The sequence below is a fragment of the Oncorhynchus kisutch genome, linkage group LG23 (assembly GCF_002021735.2).
Source record: "Oncorhynchus kisutch isolate 150728-3 linkage group LG23, Okis_V2, whole genome shotgun sequence".
Taxonomy (NCBI): domain Eukaryota; kingdom Metazoa; phylum Chordata; class Actinopteri; order Salmoniformes; family Salmonidae; genus Oncorhynchus; species Oncorhynchus kisutch.
In genome coordinates this window covers 32,083,181-32,102,104 of record NC_034196.2, presented here as the reverse complement: position 1 = coordinate 32,102,104, position 18,924 = coordinate 32,083,181, and the positions used below count along the sequence as shown (strand labels likewise).

Sequence of the window (18,924 nt, the reverse complement as noted above, 5' to 3'; positions counted from 1 at the left end):
TAAGGGGACAAAGGTGATTCTTATCAGTTGTATATTTTAGATGAACATACATCTGCCTGTTAACTTTTTTAGTTGCACCCTAAAGCCACGATTTGATGTAAAGCATGCTATAGAGCAGCACACTGGACAGACGACACTGAAGTTTTAAAGGTAATTTATGCTTGAGCTGACATGGGGTAGCGTTGACCGTGACTGCTATCTTGACTAATGCTGGTAAGTATGACACAATGATGTGGACACACCTTCAAATGAGTGGATTTGGGTATTTTAGCCATACCTGTTACTAACAGGTATATAAACTTGAGCACACAGCTATGCAATATCCAAAGACTGCAGGGTAGCCTAGTGGTTAGAGCGTTGGACTAGTAACTGGAAGGTTGCAAATTCAAACCCCTGAGCTGACAAGGTACAAATCTGTCGTTCTGCCCCTGAACAGGCAGTTAACCTACTGTTCCTTGGCCGTCATTGAAAATAAGAATTTGTTCTTAACTGACTTGCCTAGTTAAATAATAAATAATAATACATTTAAAAAAAGTGACAAACTGACATGTTTTCATTTTCGTAAAAAACAAGATGACGACAGACATGGCAGCTCTGCTTCTAGCTCCAAAGCAACTTTGTTTTGTTAGATACTACTGCACTGGAGCTATGAACACAAGTATTATGTGCATGTGACCAATACAATTTTATTTGAGTGCCTTTGACTTGACGACATGCACTTGCGCGAGGCACAACCCAAATGTGTTTCTGCGCATGAGCTTAGGTAGCCAAGTGGTATCAAGGATTTGATCGGAGAACCAGTTTCTGCCCATCTTACTGTAGTCTTTATTGTAGCTATGATGCATTACTATTTTCCTGTGTTTAATATAGCTTTCCACATTGAGGTCAGAATAATACTGTGAAAATTATGCAATTGTAGTGTAAGAGTTGTTTGAAAAGACTACCTGAAATTTCAGCCTGTTTTGGTGGGATGGAGTTTTTGCCTGCCTATGACATGACCAGGCAGTAAATCCATTAATGGAATAAGTAGTTCCAAACCTCTCTGCCAATAACGTCTAGTTTCCCCCTCCCCACTTAGATTACTCCCAGACAGTCCAAGCAACATTTTTGCTTGAGAAAGTGCTCTTGTTTAAGCTGTTTCTTTTTTACCATTTTGATTGCAGAGGATTCGATCCTACGATGTACCCAATGATTAATGAAAACTTGCTATGTCCTCATTGTGGTTTTACAGACGTGTTTAAGATGTAATATTTATGAAATGCACATTGTTATATTTGGTAGTATTTATTTGTTTTTCCTTTGCCTCCAACCCATTTCGATGTGAGGAACGGATGTGGGTGGGGCTAGGTCTACATAAGGGTGCTAATTTAAAATAACAAAAGCTCTGACGAGGGCCGTGAGGCCGATACGTAAGCTTATTAAATATCAGTGATACTATCAAGAGCAGTGTGCGGTTTCTTTTTTCCATGAAAACAACTAATTTGCTCCAATGTAAGTCAGTCATAAACAAAAACAAATTAAAACATTTTACCTACAGAAGCATCCACACATTTTTCCCAAAGCAATCCATTTGACCTACTTAATTTCATCCCAACTTTACAGTGTTTACCCGTTACTTGAGGAGCAAAATTCTCAAATGAAAATTGTGCACTTTAACAAAAATCTTCCATTGATATCAATGCATGATTAGAGCAGACGTTCGGGTTTAAGCACTACTTTTACATTAGCATTTGGCTCAAAACTTATTTACATCATAAACTAAACTCAAAGAAAAGGGCATCTAACCAGAACGGTGGCCTGAAACTGACACATTTGAGTTGCATGTCTCCATAAATACTCACATGCTTCATCAAAACCATTCACACCTGTGCTTCACCCTAACAGAAGTCTCAACATGATCCACAATCATCCTCAGCCTTAATTATTTTTTCTTTATGGTGTCCACTGTATTTCCATTCACAGGCAGTCCCTCCTCTTGTGCCCCAGGTTAAAGGGTTACTCTCTGATCCCCATCAGCAGCTTCAGTAGGTGGGCCTCCATCACCTGTTGAACTGGTCAGAGAAGAGAGACATGTTTCAGCCATAGCCTACTACTGCACAGAGATATTGTGCAAAAATTGAGGTTTTAGAAGTTAGAAAAAATTAAAAGCAAATGTCAAGTTTGGTGAGTATTGAGCAAACAAAAAAGGCAAGTATCTGGTAGGGTTCATTAAATGTAAATAGGAATGCTAGTTAGTTAAAGCTATCCTCAAACTGAGAAAATATTGAATTACAGCACCAAAATACCAGCATTTTAAACGTTAAATCTCTGTTCATACCATAGGACAAACATCCAACAGCTACTGGGCTTATTTTGAGCATGGTTTGTAAAGTGGGATCTGATACCATAACAGATGACATGTTTATCCTTGGCATACACAGCACTATAAAAAAGAAGTTTACTTCTGATCCTAGTGGAACCAGTTGACCAGACTGTTAGAATCAGAGGAGATCCTGTTAAGATGGCCTCATTTGCATAATTGTATCAAAACACAGAAATCTGATTGTGGAAGAGGGGATGTGGGGGGGAGGGCAGGGCAGGGATTACTGTTATACACGGACTAGAAGGAACTCACCAAATACCCTTGTATTTCTTTAAACATATTCCAAGATAGTAATCTCGCTGCACAATATCTTCATGAAAGTAGACCGGGCATAACACAAATAAATAAATGCTATATTTCCACTTTATGTATGTATGTATGGCTAGACTACAAGACCTCTTTAGTCATGATATTTGAACTTGTTCTTCATGATGAGAAGTATATAGCCTAGATATGATCTGTATGAGATGCATATTTGTATACCATTCCTATGGCCCATTGCCACAGCCATATCCATAGCGTTGAAGCCAGAGTCAGACTCAATGGTGGGGTCGGCGCCACTTTCTGTGACAGGAAAGGATGGAAGATGTCAGATTACAGACCTGCCTGGATCAACACAGCCTAAATATAAGCAACATATCTCATCAAAATCAGTGCAGACCAAGCTTTTAACACAACACATTGTCTCAGTTAATACAAGTCATAGAACCATCATTCATCTAGAAAGTGACAGTTGAAACCAATGCGGCTGGTTAGTACAGTAAGTCTGCTGAATGGAAGGTCAGTCAGGGCTTCATTTCTTACTGTACATGCTCCTGCCCCTCAGTCAGGCAGTTCTTACCTAGGAGAATTTCCACACAACGCAAATGGTTTCCATGGACAGCGTAGAGAACGGGAACCCCTCCGTTCTGAAACCGTAAGAGTGAAATCTTCAACAGGAACAAATGTTGCTCTATGATTGGTTTGACATACTGTACATTAAAATTAAGCCACACACAAGAATACAGATGAAATACAGATTAATACAGTTGAAACATTCCTACCCAGTCATATTCATTGACATCCACGCCACAGTCGATGAGCATCTTCACAATGTCTGTGTATCCCTTGCTGCAGGCCAGAGACAGAGCACTCTCTCTGCCTTTAGCCAACAGGTTGGGGTCCGCTCCCTAAAGGAAGAGGACATGGAAGAGACCATTGGTGAGAAAAGCATCTGGGCTAAACGGATTCAACAATACATATTAATGTTATTTGTGGTGTTTTCCTGTCTTATGTACATTTTAGGTAACAGTATCTGACTGTATGCTGCATATCTCTGAAATAGTCATTTGCTGGGTTGTTACACTACATCACCAAAAGTATGTGGACACCTGCTTGCCCAACATTTCATTCCAAAATCGTAGGCATTAATATGGAGTTGGTCCCCTCTTCGCAGCTATAACAGCCTCCAATCTTCTGGGAAGGCTTTCCACTAGATGTTGGAACATTGCAGCAGAGACTTGCTTCCATTCAACACAAGCATTAGTGAGGTCAGGCACTGATGTTGGGGTACTAGGTCTGGCTCGAGGTCAACGTTCCAATCGATCCCAAAGGTGTTTGATGGGGTTGAGGTTATGACTCTGTGCAGGCCAGTCAAGTTCTTCCACACCAATCTTGACAAACTATTTCTGTATGGACCTCGCTTTTGATACTGGGGGATTGTCATGCTGAAACAGGAAAGGGCCTTCCCAAACTGTTGCCACAAAGTTGGAAGCACAGAATCGTCTAGAATGTCATTGTATGCTGTAGCGTTACAATTTCCCTTCACTGGAACTAAGGGGCCTAGCCCAAACCATGAAAAACAGCCACAAACCATTAGTCCTTCTCCACCAAACTTTACAGTTGGCACTATGCATTCAGGCAAGTAGCATTCTCCTGGTATTCGCCAAACCAAGATTCGTCCATCGGACTGCGCCAGAGTCCAATGGTGGCAAGCTTTACACCACTCCATCCGATACTTGCCATTGTGCATGGTGATCTTAGGCTTGTGTGGCTGCTCAGCCATGGAAACCCATTTCATGAAGCTCCCGACGAACAGTTATTGTGCTGACATTGCTTCCAGAGGCAGTTTGGAACTCGGTAGTGAGTGTTGCAAACGATGATAGACAATTTTTATGTGCTTCAGCACTAGGCGGTCCCACTCTGAGCTTGTGTGGTCTACCACTTTGCGGCTGATCAGTTGTTACTCCTAGACTTTCCACTTCACAATAACAGCACTTAGTTGACCAGGGCAGATCTAGCAGGGCTGACAGTTTACGAACTGACTTATTGTAAAGGTGGCATCCTATGGCATTGCCACGTTGAAAGTCACTGAGCTGTTCAGTAAGGTAATTCTACTGCCAATGTTGTCAATTGAGATTGCATGGCTGTGTGCTCCATTTTATACACCTGTCAGCAACGGGTGTGGCTGAAATAGCCAAATCCACTCATTTGAAGGGGTGTCCACATACTTTTGTATATACACCACTTCAAAAGTTGGAGGTCACTTAGAAATGTCCTTGTTTTTTAAAGAAAAGCACATTTTTTGTCCATTAAAATAACATCAAATTGATCAGAAATACAGTGTAGATATTGTTAATGTTGTAAATGACAATTGCAGCTGGAAAGGGCAGATATCTTCATGGAATATCTACATAGGCGTACAGAGGCCCGTTATCAGCAACCATCACTCCTGTGTTCCAATGGCATGTTGTGTTAGCTAATCCATGTTTATCATTTAAAAAAGGCTAATTGATCATTAGAAAACCCTTTTGCAATTATGTTAGCACAGCTGAAAATGGTTGTTTCTGATTGAAGAATCAATAAAACTCTCCTTTAGACTAGTCGAGTACCTGGAGCATCAGCATTTGTGGGTTCGATTACAGGCTCAAAATGTCCAGAAACAGAGACTGGTGTTTCGCGGGTTCCATTTACTGAAGCTGCCAGTTGAGGACTTGTGAGGCATTCGTTTCTCAAACTAGACCCTAATGTACTTGTTCTCTTGTCTCAGTTGTGCACCAGAGCCTCCCACTCCTCTTTCTATTCTGGTTAGGGCCAATTTGCGCTTTTCTGTGAAGGGAGTAGCTTCATTAAATAGTACCCGCAAAACACCAGTCTCAACGTCTGTGAAGAGGCGACTCCGGGATGCTGGCTTTCTAGGCAGAGTTCCTCTGTCCAGTGTTTGTTCTTTTGCCCATCTTAATCTTTTCTTTTTATTGGCCAGTCAGATTGGGCTATTTCACAGCATCCCTGTCGGACTTACGATTACTGATAGTTAGCTAATACGTCTAAGGAAATAATAAAGACGAAACTCAACTGTCTAGCTAACGTTATTGTTAGCTAGCCCAAGATAGGCCCGCTCTTGGGTGAACTAGAGCTGTTCTTTGCAACTCTGCCTAGAAGGCCAGCATCCAGGAGTCGCCTCTTCACTGTTGACGTTGAGACTGGTGTTTTGCGGGTACAATTTAATGAAGCTGCCAGTTGAGGACTTGTGAGGCGTCCGTTTCTCAAACTAGACACGAATGTACTTGTCCTCTTTGGTTTTCTAATGATCAATTAGCCTTTTAAAATTATAACATTTGATTAGTTAACACAACATGCCATTGGAACACAGGAGTCATGATTGCTGATAATGGGCCTCTGTACACAGATGTAGAAATTCCATTAAAAAAAGCAATTTCCAGCTACAATAGTCATTTACAACATTAACAATGTCTACACTGTATTTCTGATAAATTTTATCTTATTTTAATGGAAAGAAAAAAAAGTGCTTTTCTTTTAAAAACAAGGCCATTCTAAGTGACCCCAAACCTTTGAACGGTAGTGTATAGTGCATGTCTCAACATGTTGTTGTTCTTACGTTCTGGAGCAGGAACTCTACGACAGCTATCTGTCCGTGTGCTGCAGCCCACATCAGGGGGGTGAAGCCTTCCTCATCCTGCAGGTTAATCACTGTCTCTACAGCGATACAAACATCAAAGCGGTCAGTAACATGTTTCACATATTTCTAGTCAACCTGTGAAGCCCTTTATAGACATTTGAGTAAATGTTATTCTTATCTTACCAACTGTTAATTATGTGACTGTTCATGGTTGTAACGAGCCCAACATCAATATACCATTAACAAACAGATATAAATACAACTCCACCCTGAGGGACATAGCCACCTTGTTCAATCCTGCTGGCCAAGAACACCATTTCTCCCTGTGCTGCCAGCTGGTGAATGGACAGGGCTGGAAAGAAAGCACAAGTCACATGTCAGAGGTCAAGCAGCCATAATTCAATGTTAGAGTCAAGTACATTTTAGGTTGTAGTCTATGTTTAAGAGGGTAAGTGACATGTGACAAACTTTTTAGTTTAGGATGAGCTCAGGTACTTACAGTGGACCAGAAGAGGAGTGGAGGACACCTCATTTCCACGGTGCTTGTTGGTGAGTGTTGTTGACTGTTTGATGGGGGAGAAGTGTTTGGTGGTGGATGGGGTGTAAACATGACGCACTTGTATCCCTGGTGAGGGCGATGTCTGAATATTACACTCGGCTGAAAGAGGCAAGAGATATAGCATCAACAGCTCAGCTCAATTGAGGAGCAAAATATCTCCTCTGATTTTCTGGGGTCAAATATGGAAATCACATTGTAATACAAATAAATAGTGCATCAACACTTGGTAGTCAGTTGGTACCTTTAAATAAAACAGACGCCACCTCCAAGTCGGAATTGACCTGGTCCTGGATGTTTTTGCTGTCCTCCTCGTTGAGCGACTTGACGAACCTTGAGCACACGTTCATATCAAAGCGGTTGGGCAGGATGAACTTGATCCCCATGGCCACGTTCTGTGCACCTGTCTCGTCCACACTCCCACCCGGGTGTTCCGACTTGATGTTGCTCATATCTGGCATCACACATATCCCCTCCATCTCTTCAGAGACCGAACTGGTCCTACCTGCTACTGAACCTGTGTCCATGACCGAGGCAGTGACACAGTGAGTCAGAGGGTCAACTCTGCGCTGGGTGGATGTGATCTATCTGGTAAATAAACGCTTTGATCACCACATCCGGTCTCCAATAGAAGATGCCTCTAAAAGCCTTGAATGGATACAAAAGCAATATCAGAATGTTGTAACGTTAATTCAAGTTAGTGTGTGCCTATGTCATCAATTTAAGCATGTAAAGCTGATCTCTTTTGTAAAAAAAAGAACATTTAATACTACAATCATGAATTACTACTGTCGAAGTGTCAAAAATGTAAATTAAATAAAAATGGGTAACGTTAGTGATGTTATGCATAAATCCAACAGGAGAGTGGGGTTGTAAGTTAACAGACAATGATCATTCCTAAATAACAACATGCGTGCACAAACAAGTTCGAAAGCTTGTATTCCGCATCAGTTGAGACTAGCATTGTCTATGCAACTTGCTAGTTTTAAAAGAGCTAGCTAGCTAATTCTTGGACCTTCAACCAAATTCTGTTCGACTTACGAAACCCAACTGTCTAGCTAACGTTATTGTTAACTAGCCCAAGATATGCCCTCTTGGGTGAACGAGAGCTAACTAGCTAACCAAGTCTGAAGTATTTCTGTCTTTCTGGCTTAGTGTTAGCTAGCTAGCATGGTTAGCTAGCTAACAGACCCAGCAGAATCCCTTACAAGCAAACTAACGTACTGATTACAAGCACAAATGAAACCGTAGTAAGGTGAGTCACAATAATACATAATGATATCTTACCTAGTAACACATTGTGTAATGTTCGCCGGTGTTGCAACGATTTGACAGCTGGCTTTGTGCTTGTTTTGATGTTTCTCGCGCATGAGCAGTTTCTTCAGATCAATGTTTTTTTCTCCACATGTGACAGATTTAATTGTAAAGGTATGGGTGAACGATGCTATTCAGAAAACAATTATTTATTCTAGTAGATTTTTGTATTTTAACTTAAATTAATGGATGAATTGGTTAAATGAATTACACTAAAATAACTACACCTCTAAATTAGATACAGGCTACGGACTAAAAATGTGGGTAGAATATTGATATTTCCAAAAGGCCCCATGTAGGCCTATGCATCAAAATCGTTGAGGCCTTGGGGACCTGTGTTTTTACCTGTGTCAGTGCCAAAAACCCGAATCATGTTGAATTAAAGTTACCATGACATTTTGCAGTGTTTGTTTAATCCCTTTTAATACAAAATGTTGAATAATAGATTGGGCTACACTCACACCGGTTACACTGCTGTGAGACTAGAGATCACAGTTTGGTCAAATGCTAAAAGTTGGTTGATGCAAAGTTATTTTTCCAAGTCCACAGGTTCTTTAGAACACTAATGACATATTTTCCTTGACCTACATGTATCAAATGAAATGTTTCATTATTAAATGTATCAAGGAAAATAGAACCAGGCAGAAGTGTGGTAGGTGTTTATTTAATCTTTGATTTGTTAAATGTTATGTTGCTAATTTCATTCTAAAATGGAGTGGGAAAGGTACAGTATGTATGCATGAATATGGTACCATTCAGATCAAATTAAAAACATGCATTGACCTAGCTTGCTATTTTAAGTGTTTCCTTTGTGCTGCAAAATCTGTTCATCTCGCCATTTGAAGTGTGTAATTTCTGCTTGAATAATCTGGAATTACGCATTTGTTTGAGGCGGTCAGAGGTTCCCCTTCACTGGTCAAAATCATCTGATTTAGGGGGATATGACAAATATTTTGCTCTAATCTGTCAAGTCCTGCCTTAGAGTGTATGCTTAAATTAACCACTGTTCATTTTTGTCCAGGTGTTTTTACAGCCAGACCCCTGTCCAGATCAGGGAATTTGGGGCACATCTCTCTATTCCAACCGCTAGTATTTACTATGCATTTGGCAGCGATTACAGCCTTGAGTCTTCTTGGGTATGACGCTACAAGCTTGGCATACCTGTATTTGGAAAGTTTCTCACATTCCTTCTGCAGATCCTCTCAAGCCCTGTCAGGCTGGATGCACAGCTATTTTCAGGTCTCTCCAGAGATGTTCGATCAGTGTTCAAGTCCAGGCTCTGGGAGGGTCACTCAAGGACATTAAGACTTGTCCCGAAGCCACACCTATGTTGTCTTGGCTGTGTGTTTAGGGTCTTTGTCCTGTTGGAAGGTGAACCTTCGTCTCAGTCTGAGGTCCTGAACGCTCTAAAGCAGGTTGTGCTGCCACCACCATGCTTCACCGTAGGGATGGTGCCAGGTTTCCTCCAGACATGACGCTTGACATTCAGGCCAAAGAGTTAAATCTAGGTTTAATCAGACAAGATTATCGTGTTTCTCATGGTCTGAGAGTCTTTAGGTGCCTTTTGGCAAACTCAGAGTAGGCTGTCATGTGCCTTTTACTGAGGAGTGGTTGCCATCTGGCCACTACCATCTGGCCACTCCACCATAAAAGCCTGATTGGTGGAGTGCTGCAGAGATGGTTGTTCTTCTGGAAGGTTCTCCCATCTCCACAGAGCAACTCTAGAGTTTTATCAGTGTGACCATCAGGTTCTTGGTCACCTCCCTGACCAAGGCCCTTCTCACCTGATTGCTCAGTATGGCCAGATGGCCAGCTCTAGGAAGAGTCTTGGTGGTTCCAAACTTCTTCCATGTAAGAATGATGGAGGCCACTGTTCTTTGGGACCTTCAATGCTGCACACATTTGTTGGGTCCCTTCCCCAGATCTGTGCCTCAACACAATCCGGTCTTAGAGCTATACGGACAATTCCTTCGACCTTATGGCTTGGTTTTGGCTCTGACTTACACTGTCAACTGTGGGACCTTATATAGATAGGTGTGTGCCTTTCCAAATCATGTCCAATCAATAGAATTTACCACAGGTGGACTTTAATCAAGTTGTAGAAACATCTCAAGGATGATCAATGGAAACAGGATGCACCTGAGCTCAATTTAGAGTCTCATAGCAAAGGGTCTGAATACTTATGTAAATGTGATATTTCAGTTTTTAATACATTTGCAAAAATATATAAAAACCTCTTTTCACTTTGTCATTATGGGATATTATGTGTAGATTGATGTAGCAAAAAAAGTAATACATTCTTAAGTAAGGCTGTAATGTAAGCAAATTGTGGAAAAAGTCAAGGGGTCAGAATACTTTCCGAACAACTTTGCTGAACAATTTACTAAATGGCCACCGGACTATTTCTATTTACATTGACCCCCCCCCCCCCCCCCCCTCCATTTGTTTTGTACTCTGCTGCTACTCGCTGTTTATTATCTATGCATAGTCACTTCACCCCTACCTACATATAAAAATTACCTCAACTAATCTGTACCCCGCACATTGACTCGGTACCGGTAGCCCTGTATAAATCCTCGTTATTGTTATTTTATTGTGTTAATTTTTATTATTTTTTACTTTAGTTTATTTGGTAAATATCTTCTTAACTCTTCTTGAACTGCACTGTTGGTTAAGGGCCTGTATTTCACTGTAAGGTCTGCACTTGTTGTATTCGGTGCATGTGACAAATAACGCTTGACTTGATATGGCTAGGGCACTTACAATGCAGCTCACTTAGCTCATAAAATGTATGAATAATTGAATAACATTTTTGCAGGACATGGTTATTAGTTTTGGTCAGGGATCAATAGGCCTATAGACAATAATTATTATTGGATTTCTCTGTCTGTGGAAATCTGATTTGATACAAAGGATCAACAGCTAAATCAAGCAACTATCAACATATATCATATCACAGCTTTCTTTCTCTGGGTTGTTTATGTCTGAGTAATACAGATTGTTTTGTATGGTCATGGTGAATAGTTTGTATTTTAATTGACCATTGAGATGTGGTCACTGAATAGTTTGTTAACAACCCATTCTAGTCAGGTGTTTTGTCACAGTCAGGTGTTTTGTCACAGTCAGGTGTTTTGTCACAACAATGTCTGGGTGTTACTGGTATTACGCCTTCCTGAAACTAACTGTATGCAAATCATAAGACATATTAAATAGTCAATGACACATTCATTAGGCTACATCATTTCCTCTTAACCAGAAGATGCCTCTCTAGGAAAGTAAGCCATGGTAGATTTAATAGATCCGTTTCACCTTCTATTGAGTGTTGGTTGACTTCTATTTCTTATGTGGCCTTGCTTTCATTGTTTATTTTTAGGTCTGCAAAGCTGCTGCAAAGTGGAGATTTCCTGACTACATGATTAGGCTTTGCTGCTGTGCTGGATGAAAACGGTTTTCAGGCCCCTGGAGTATTTATGCATTTCATTAGGCCCATAATCTCCACTATTGACATACATTAAGTAACCTCTAACCTGTTTGCTGTTTGTGCATATTTTCTCTTTCTGCATGCTTACACACAAATAAAGCAAATATTATAACAATGCACTCACAATGATGTATCACTGTAGTTTCACTTGAGGCCTCACACCTCATTTTAAAGTGAAAAACACTGTTCATCCAAGGCATATTGTGCATGTCTAAAGTAGAGATTACCACTACTTGAAAACTGATTACCCCTACATGAATGAAAAACATGAACTTTAGGTCAGAAGTCAACTATTTCATACACAATATATTCCATACACTTATAACATGCTGTCTGATCAATGAGAAAAGCCTTGTAGGTCTAAAATAAGTCTGAACACAAAAAGTTGAGAATGAGAGAAATGGTTTCTTTTCCAGCCTTCTATGAATAAAAATGTACAGCATCCCAAGAGAGATAGGGATAGCTTTTACACTGTTTCAATTAAGTTAATGAACCAATTGCACCATCACCGGATCCTCTTTTGTACTGTTGTTTAGTTGTCTGTTTGTTTTCAAATCAAATCAAATCAAATCCCCCCAGAATCTCTAATGAGGGAGATCAGGGGTTGTGGCCTGCCACTGGCGCAGTATGGGACACCAGGGGGTCAGCAGGATAAAAAGCTTCCAGGTCAATAGCATGGAGCAAATCACCTCGCTCCAAAATCTATGTCACTTATCACACGCAACTCAAGCCCGAGTCACCTTATTTCCCCAGCATGCGATGGACAGTCACACGATAAGTCTGCCCTCCTGCTGTGATCATAACTCATACACCTCACACCATCTACAGAATAGCCTACTGACTTGCATGTTAACTCAGCTAACATTTGAGTCATTTAGCAGACACGCTTATCTAGAGCAATTTGGGTTAAGTGCCTTGATCAAGGGCACAGTGACACATTTTTCACCTAGTCGGCTCTGGGATTCAAACCAACAACCTTTTGGGTTACTGGCCCAACACTCTTAACCACTAGGCTACCTGCCGCTTAGCTATTGAAAGAAGGATGCCGAGTTAACCGCACACCTCTACCAGACTGAATGATGCAGAGTTAACCGCAACCCTCTACCAGACTGAATGTGTTACATCTGTCCCTGCCACGCCCTCTACTTCTCATCCTGTGTCTCCCTAACCTGCTGCCACACCCCCAGTGCTCTCTCCCTCTGTGTGGGTGTATCTGGGGAGACAGGTGTGCTGGAGTCAGAGCAGATCCCCACCAGCTGCAACCTGTTTCATAATCAAGACCTCTACAAATACTCAGCCCTGCCACTTCTATGCTGTCAGATTATAGCCTCTGCTCAGTCAGTCTGCAGGGCAAGCTAGTTGTGCCTGCATAGAGCTTATTATCTTGTGGTGCCTGGTTTCCCTAACCTGATCCTGCTTTTCACTCCACCACAGTTTAGTTCGCTCTGACTCCGGTCCCTGTCGCCAGTCCCATTGTCTCGTAAGTCCTGCTTCTCTGCCCTGGACCTCCGCTCTAATGCTTCCTTGGATTCCGCCTCGGACCTGCTTACCCTGCCCCTGCTTCCTTTGCACCAGCCTCAGTTCCTGGTTCCCTGCTACACGCCTGAGCATCCCCTGGCCTGCCCCCCCCCCCCCCCCCCCTCCATCACTTTTGGATGGGGGGGGGGGGGGGGGGGGGGGCTCTCCATCCAAAAGTGTAAGGCTCTCCAGAGGGTAGTGAGGTCTGCACAACGCATCACCGGGGGCAAACTACCTGCCCTCCAGGACACCTACACCACCCGATGTTACAGGAAGGCCATAAAGATCATCAAGGACATCAACCACCCGAGCCACTGCCTGTTCACCCCGCTATCATCCAGAAGGCGAAGTCTGTACAGGTGCATCAAAGCTGGGACCGAGAGACTGAAAAACAGCTTCTATCTCAAGGCCATCAGACTGTTAAACAGCCACCACTAACATTGAGTGGCTGCTGCCAACACACTGACACTGACACTGACTCAACTCCAGCCACTTTAATAATGGGAATTGATGGGAAATGATGTAAATATATCACGAGCCACTTTAAACAATGCTACCTTATATAATGTTACTTACCCTACATTATTCATCTCATATGCATACGTATATACTGTACTCTATATCATCGACTGCATCCTTATGTAATACATGTATCACTAGCCACTTTAACTATGCCACTTTGTTTACATACTCATCTCATATGTATATACTGTACTCGATACCATCTACTGTATCTTGCCTATGCTGCTCTGTACCATCACTCATTAATATATCCTTATGTACATATTCTTTATCCCCTTACACTGTGTATAAGACAGTAGTTTTGGAATTGTTAGTTAGATTACTTGTTGGTTATTACTGCATTGTCGGAACTAGAAGCACAAGCATTTCGCTACACTCGCATTAACATCTGCTAACCATGTGTATGTGACAAATACAATTTGATTTGATTTGATTTTCAATAAATACCTCATCACTGTCTCCTCGTCTGAGTCTGCACTTGGGTTCACCTACTCCACCCTGCGTAACAGAATGACGTTAAATCTGATTATTGGTGCACACTCATGTGTCTGGAAGATGCCACAACCACAATATACTGTGGATGTGTCAACAAAACCAACATTTTGCTGATGCAGAAACCAACTGGGACCCAGGCTAATAGAGAACTGTGTTTTTTAAATAGTGTATGACAAATACATGTGGATAACATAAACATGTCTTTATTTAACCTTAATAAAAAATAAAACATGTCAATGGATGTAAGATGAAGTTAAACTGATCTAAATTTCAGTTTTTACCCAAGGTCTTTACTCAAGGTTGTACCGGTGTTGGGTAAATGGAGGTATATCTGCAGCTAGGGCATTTGATCCTAGTTTATGATGTCATCTAATGACCACTGGGGGACAGTATAGACCAATTTGACATATCGGCACTTGAATCGAGTTCATGAGAGTAACTGAACTAAACTTTTTGCTATTGAACGTGTCTCATACAATGAGTTGGCAAATCTGATTGTACTAACAACATATGAAAGTGTAGTTTTGTCTTTAAACAAAAATATTTAAAAAGTTCATTTTTCAGATGCTGGGTATAAGAGAAGCACAACTGCAACTGCAGTTGTCTCTGCTGTTTCCCCATGCGTTGTAGGAAAACTCATAGGCTGATGTTCATTTATGGTTTTACTGCTGCTCCTGTTGCTGTTGCCTATGAGCTGTAGCCTAAACTAAAGATATTCTCCATTCGATATTTGCTCAATGTTAGTTAATGGCTAAATAGCAGGAAAGGCGGGCACTCCATTTGGTCTCCCTTTCATTTCCTCCCCTGTTGCTATGGGCACTAGTACGAGTATGACCTTGTATACACGAGTGCAGCAACAAGTTAGTGGAGAACAGCAAGATATCTGTTTTCAGTATGGTTGGGGGTTGGAGGCTCCAAGACTGGTCACTTATAGTGGACCTTATGGAAAGCCAAGCAGAGCAATAGAAAGTGCAACATTCACTACCCATGCATATTTAGTGTTTTGGATTGCATACTCATCCAGCTACCCATGGAAATAAACAGTTCCATACAGATTAATTCTTATGTTATTACTTATTAATTAGGCTACCATTTTACCATGCAATAGGCTACTGTAACAAAAACAACCGTTTTTGGGAACAGTTTTAACATTTTCAAAAGACTATTGTCTCTTCAGAAGGCAGTGATAAGGGAACCTATTATATTCAATACTATTCTACTATTCTACTATTCTATTCTATTCTATTCTATTCTATTCTATTCTATTCTATTCTATTCTATGTACATGGCAAACAGACTCCCACTCATCACAACCTCACCTGTGTATGAAAAGGGTTCTATCAAGTTGCGTCATTTCTCCCATCTCATCCAGGTCTGTGGACACGTGACGGTGTTATTGTGGCTCTCGCGGTGGACGGTGAACGGGCGAGGAGAGACCTGCCTCTTCACGGATAGAGGAGGGGCTGGACCGTGGCGCGGGGTGGAGGACAGGACGGATTGAACGAAGCCTGGCAGCCGTGCTTTGGAAAACCCACTTCTCCAAAAATAAAGTTTGACTACATTCTTCTTACCGAACGGAAGACTTCACAGAATAGATTCGCTTATTTTTCTCAGTTTTTTTGTTTTTACCATTGCTTATTGGGGAAATGACTACACCATCAGACTTTTAGGAGAAAATACATTGGAAAGTGTCGGTCAACTTTCCACACAGGAAGCAAGGTCTAACTGCAGATTGCGAACGACTCAGGTAATGTCACATCCGAGAACACTAGCGCTTTACACCTACTCTTGCAAAAAATATATCCAAACAATATCGAAACATAGCCTACACGTAGGCGATGTCTCTTTGTCAACATTGATGAAGGGATTCTTGAAAGGGATTCTTGAAAATAAGTCACTATTATCTAACATGTCTAAAAGTTGTTGAGCAGAGCAGAGGATAGAGGTACAAGATGAAGATGCTGAACGAACGTTACTTGCTTTCTGCATAGCTTTCTGATGCCACTCAAAATTCAAGCACTTCTCTTTCAATAGGACATTGGCATAGTTCAGCTGACTGCGTCTATAGAAGGATGATGTTGATGATACAATGCCTTATAAATACATAATCACGCCTGTATAATAAAGTGTCGACTACTGCTGAGGTTGGGCTCCCTCTCTCTAGAGTCTAGTTCCTCTCAAGGTTTCTTCCATACCTCTGCAGTTATTTGCCACTGACATCCTGCGCTGTTCTTTCTGGGTACTTAGGTCCAACCAGGTTTTTGTTCATCACTTTGTAACGAATGCAATACAATAACAAAAACATGTGTCAGTTCCTAATGTATTGTTAGAGAAGGTCATTGGTTCCGTTAGCCTGGATAAGGATCCATGTTTGAGAGTGTAGTGAAAGTGTTTATAAGGCATTGTGTGTATTGTTGATTATCTAAGAGCTGTTTCACTTCCTCGTATGAAATGATATCCTGTTGGTGGCCTGGACTGACCTGGCGTGAGAAGGTTATTTTCCACATTCTCTGGTTCACTGGAGAGGAAGGAGGAGGAGGAGAGGGAGGGGTGATAGATGATAATGATTGTTTTATTTAGATAGGGAAAGGAGGTGTAGAAGAAGGATATGGACAAGGGGGAGGAGGAGGGGAGAAGGATGATGAGGGGAGGAAGGAATAAGGAGGATGAGAGGGAGGAGGAGGAGGGGAATGGGGGGGGGAGGAGGATGATGAGGGGAGGAAGGAATAAGGAGGATGAGAGGGAGGAGGAGGAGGGGAATGGGGGAGGAGGAGGATGATGAGGGGAGGAAGGAATAAGGAGGATGAGAGGGAGGAGGAGGAGGGGAATGGGGGGAGGAGGAGGATGATGAGGGGAGGAAGGAATAAGGAGGATGAGAGGGAGGAGGAGGAGGGGAATGGGGGGAGGAGGAGGATGATGAGGGGAGGAAGGAATAAGGAGGATGAGAGGGAGGAGGAGGAGGGGAATGGGGGGAGGAGGAGGATGATGAGGGGAGGAAGGAATAAGGAGGATGAGAGGGAGGAGGAGGAGGGGAATGGGGGGAGGAGGAGGATGATGAGGGGAGGAAGGAATAAGGAGGATGAGAGGGAGGAGGAGGAGGGGAATGGGGGGAGGAGGAGGATGATGATGAGAGTGAAATGTTAGATGATTGTTTGATCTGTATAGTTGTTCTGTTGGGAAAATAGGTAGCATATTCTATTGAAACCTGCTCCTTAATAACATAAAATAGATAACGTTTCCACAACCATAAAATGCATCATATTTCCATATCAGATATCTTATAAAAGGTTGCAAAACATGAGCTAATGGAGCACTTATGAGGAACACAAACAGTTAAGCTGTAGTTTTAATAGGTTATACTGTCTAAAAAATCGAATCAAATCACATTTTATTCATCACATGCTTCGTAAACAACAGGTGGAGATGAAATGAAGTGAAATGCTTACATTACAGGCCCTGACCAACAATGCAGAGAGAAAGAAAATAGAGAAATAATAGAAAAGTTAAACAATTAATAATTCAAGTAATAATAAATGCACGAGTAATGATAACTTGGCTATATATACTGAGCAAAAATATAAACGCGACATGCAACAATTTCAAAGATTTTACTTAGTTACAGTACATATAAGGTAATCAGTCAATTGAAATAAATAAATTAGGCCCTAATCTATGGATTTCACATGACTGGGCAGGAGTGCAGCCATTGGTGGGCCTTGGAGGGCATAGGTCCACCCACTAGGGGGCCAGGCACAGCCAATCAGAATGAGTTGTCCCCAACAAAAGGGCTTTATTACAGACAGAAAAACTCCTCAGACGATCCCGCAGGTGAAGAAGCCGGATGTGGAGGTCCTGGGCTGGCGTGGTTACACTTGGTAACCAGTTTTGAGGTCAGTTGGACGTACTGGCAAATTCTCTGAAACGATGTTGGAAGCAGCTTATGGTGGAGAAATTAACATTACATTCTCTGGCAACAACTCTGGTGGACATTCCTGCCAATTGCACTCTCCCTCAAAACTTGAGACATCTGTGGCATTTAGTTGTGTGACAAAATTGCACATTTTAGAGTGGCCTTTTATTATTCCCAACCCAAGGTGCACCTGTGTAATGATCATGCTGTTTAATAACCTTCTTGATATGCCACACCTGTCAGGTGAATGGGTTATCTTGGCAAAAGAGAAATGCTCCCTATCAGGGATGTAAACAAATTAGTGCACAACGTTTGAGAGAAATAAGCTTTTTGTGTGTATGGAAAATGTACATGATTTTTTATTTCAGCTCATGAAACATGGGACCGACACTTTATATTGCGTTTATATTTTTGTTCAGTGTACATGTGGTACCAGTACTGAGTCCATGTGCAGGGGTACGAGGCAGATACTGTATGTACATAACTAGGAATAAAGTGACAGGTAAGAAACAGTAGCAGCAGCGTAAAGGTTAGAGCAAAAACAGTCAATGCAGATCGTCCGGGTAGCTATTTTGTTAACTATTTAACTCATTATTTAGCAGCCTTATGGCTTGGGGGTAGAAGCTATTCATTTCCTAGACTGAGGACTTTTGTTGTGCTTCTCTTGACAGCTGTGTTACATTGTCATCATTCCACCTTGCATCCTTTTCTCAGGGGCCATTAATCATTCTCTAATGCGTAACTGAGTATATAGCTGGGTGTTCCTGAGAACAATCTTACAACCACACCTAAGTGGCCAATGTGCCAAAGACAATGAGCTAGTACATTTTCTAATTACCAAATAGTATGGTGAAATCAAGATTTACCT

At 41.7% G+C, this 18,924-nt stretch overlaps 1 protein-coding gene across 1 annotated transcript; it reads right to left on the bottom strand.

The window, feature by feature from the left end:
* Nucleotides 1-17: 17 nt before the first annotated feature.
* LOC109868466 (ankyrin repeat family A protein 2) lies at nt 18-8,431 on the bottom strand. The gene is made up of 9 exons (XM_020458051.2): nt 8,104-8,431; nt 7,061-7,464; nt 6,760-6,918; nt 6,547-6,612; nt 6,240-6,337; nt 3,406-3,531; nt 3,204-3,270; nt 2,846-2,926; nt 18-2,051 (listed from the first exon to the last, which is right to left on the bottom strand). Exons 2-9 carry the CDS (start codon nt 7,341-7,343, stop codon nt 1,996-1,998), a joined length of 936 nt encoding a protein of 311 aa, XP_020313640.1. The 5' UTR covers nt 7,344-7,464; nt 8,104-8,431; the 3' UTR covers nt 18-1,995.
* Nucleotides 8,432-18,924: the final 10,493 nt, after the last annotated feature.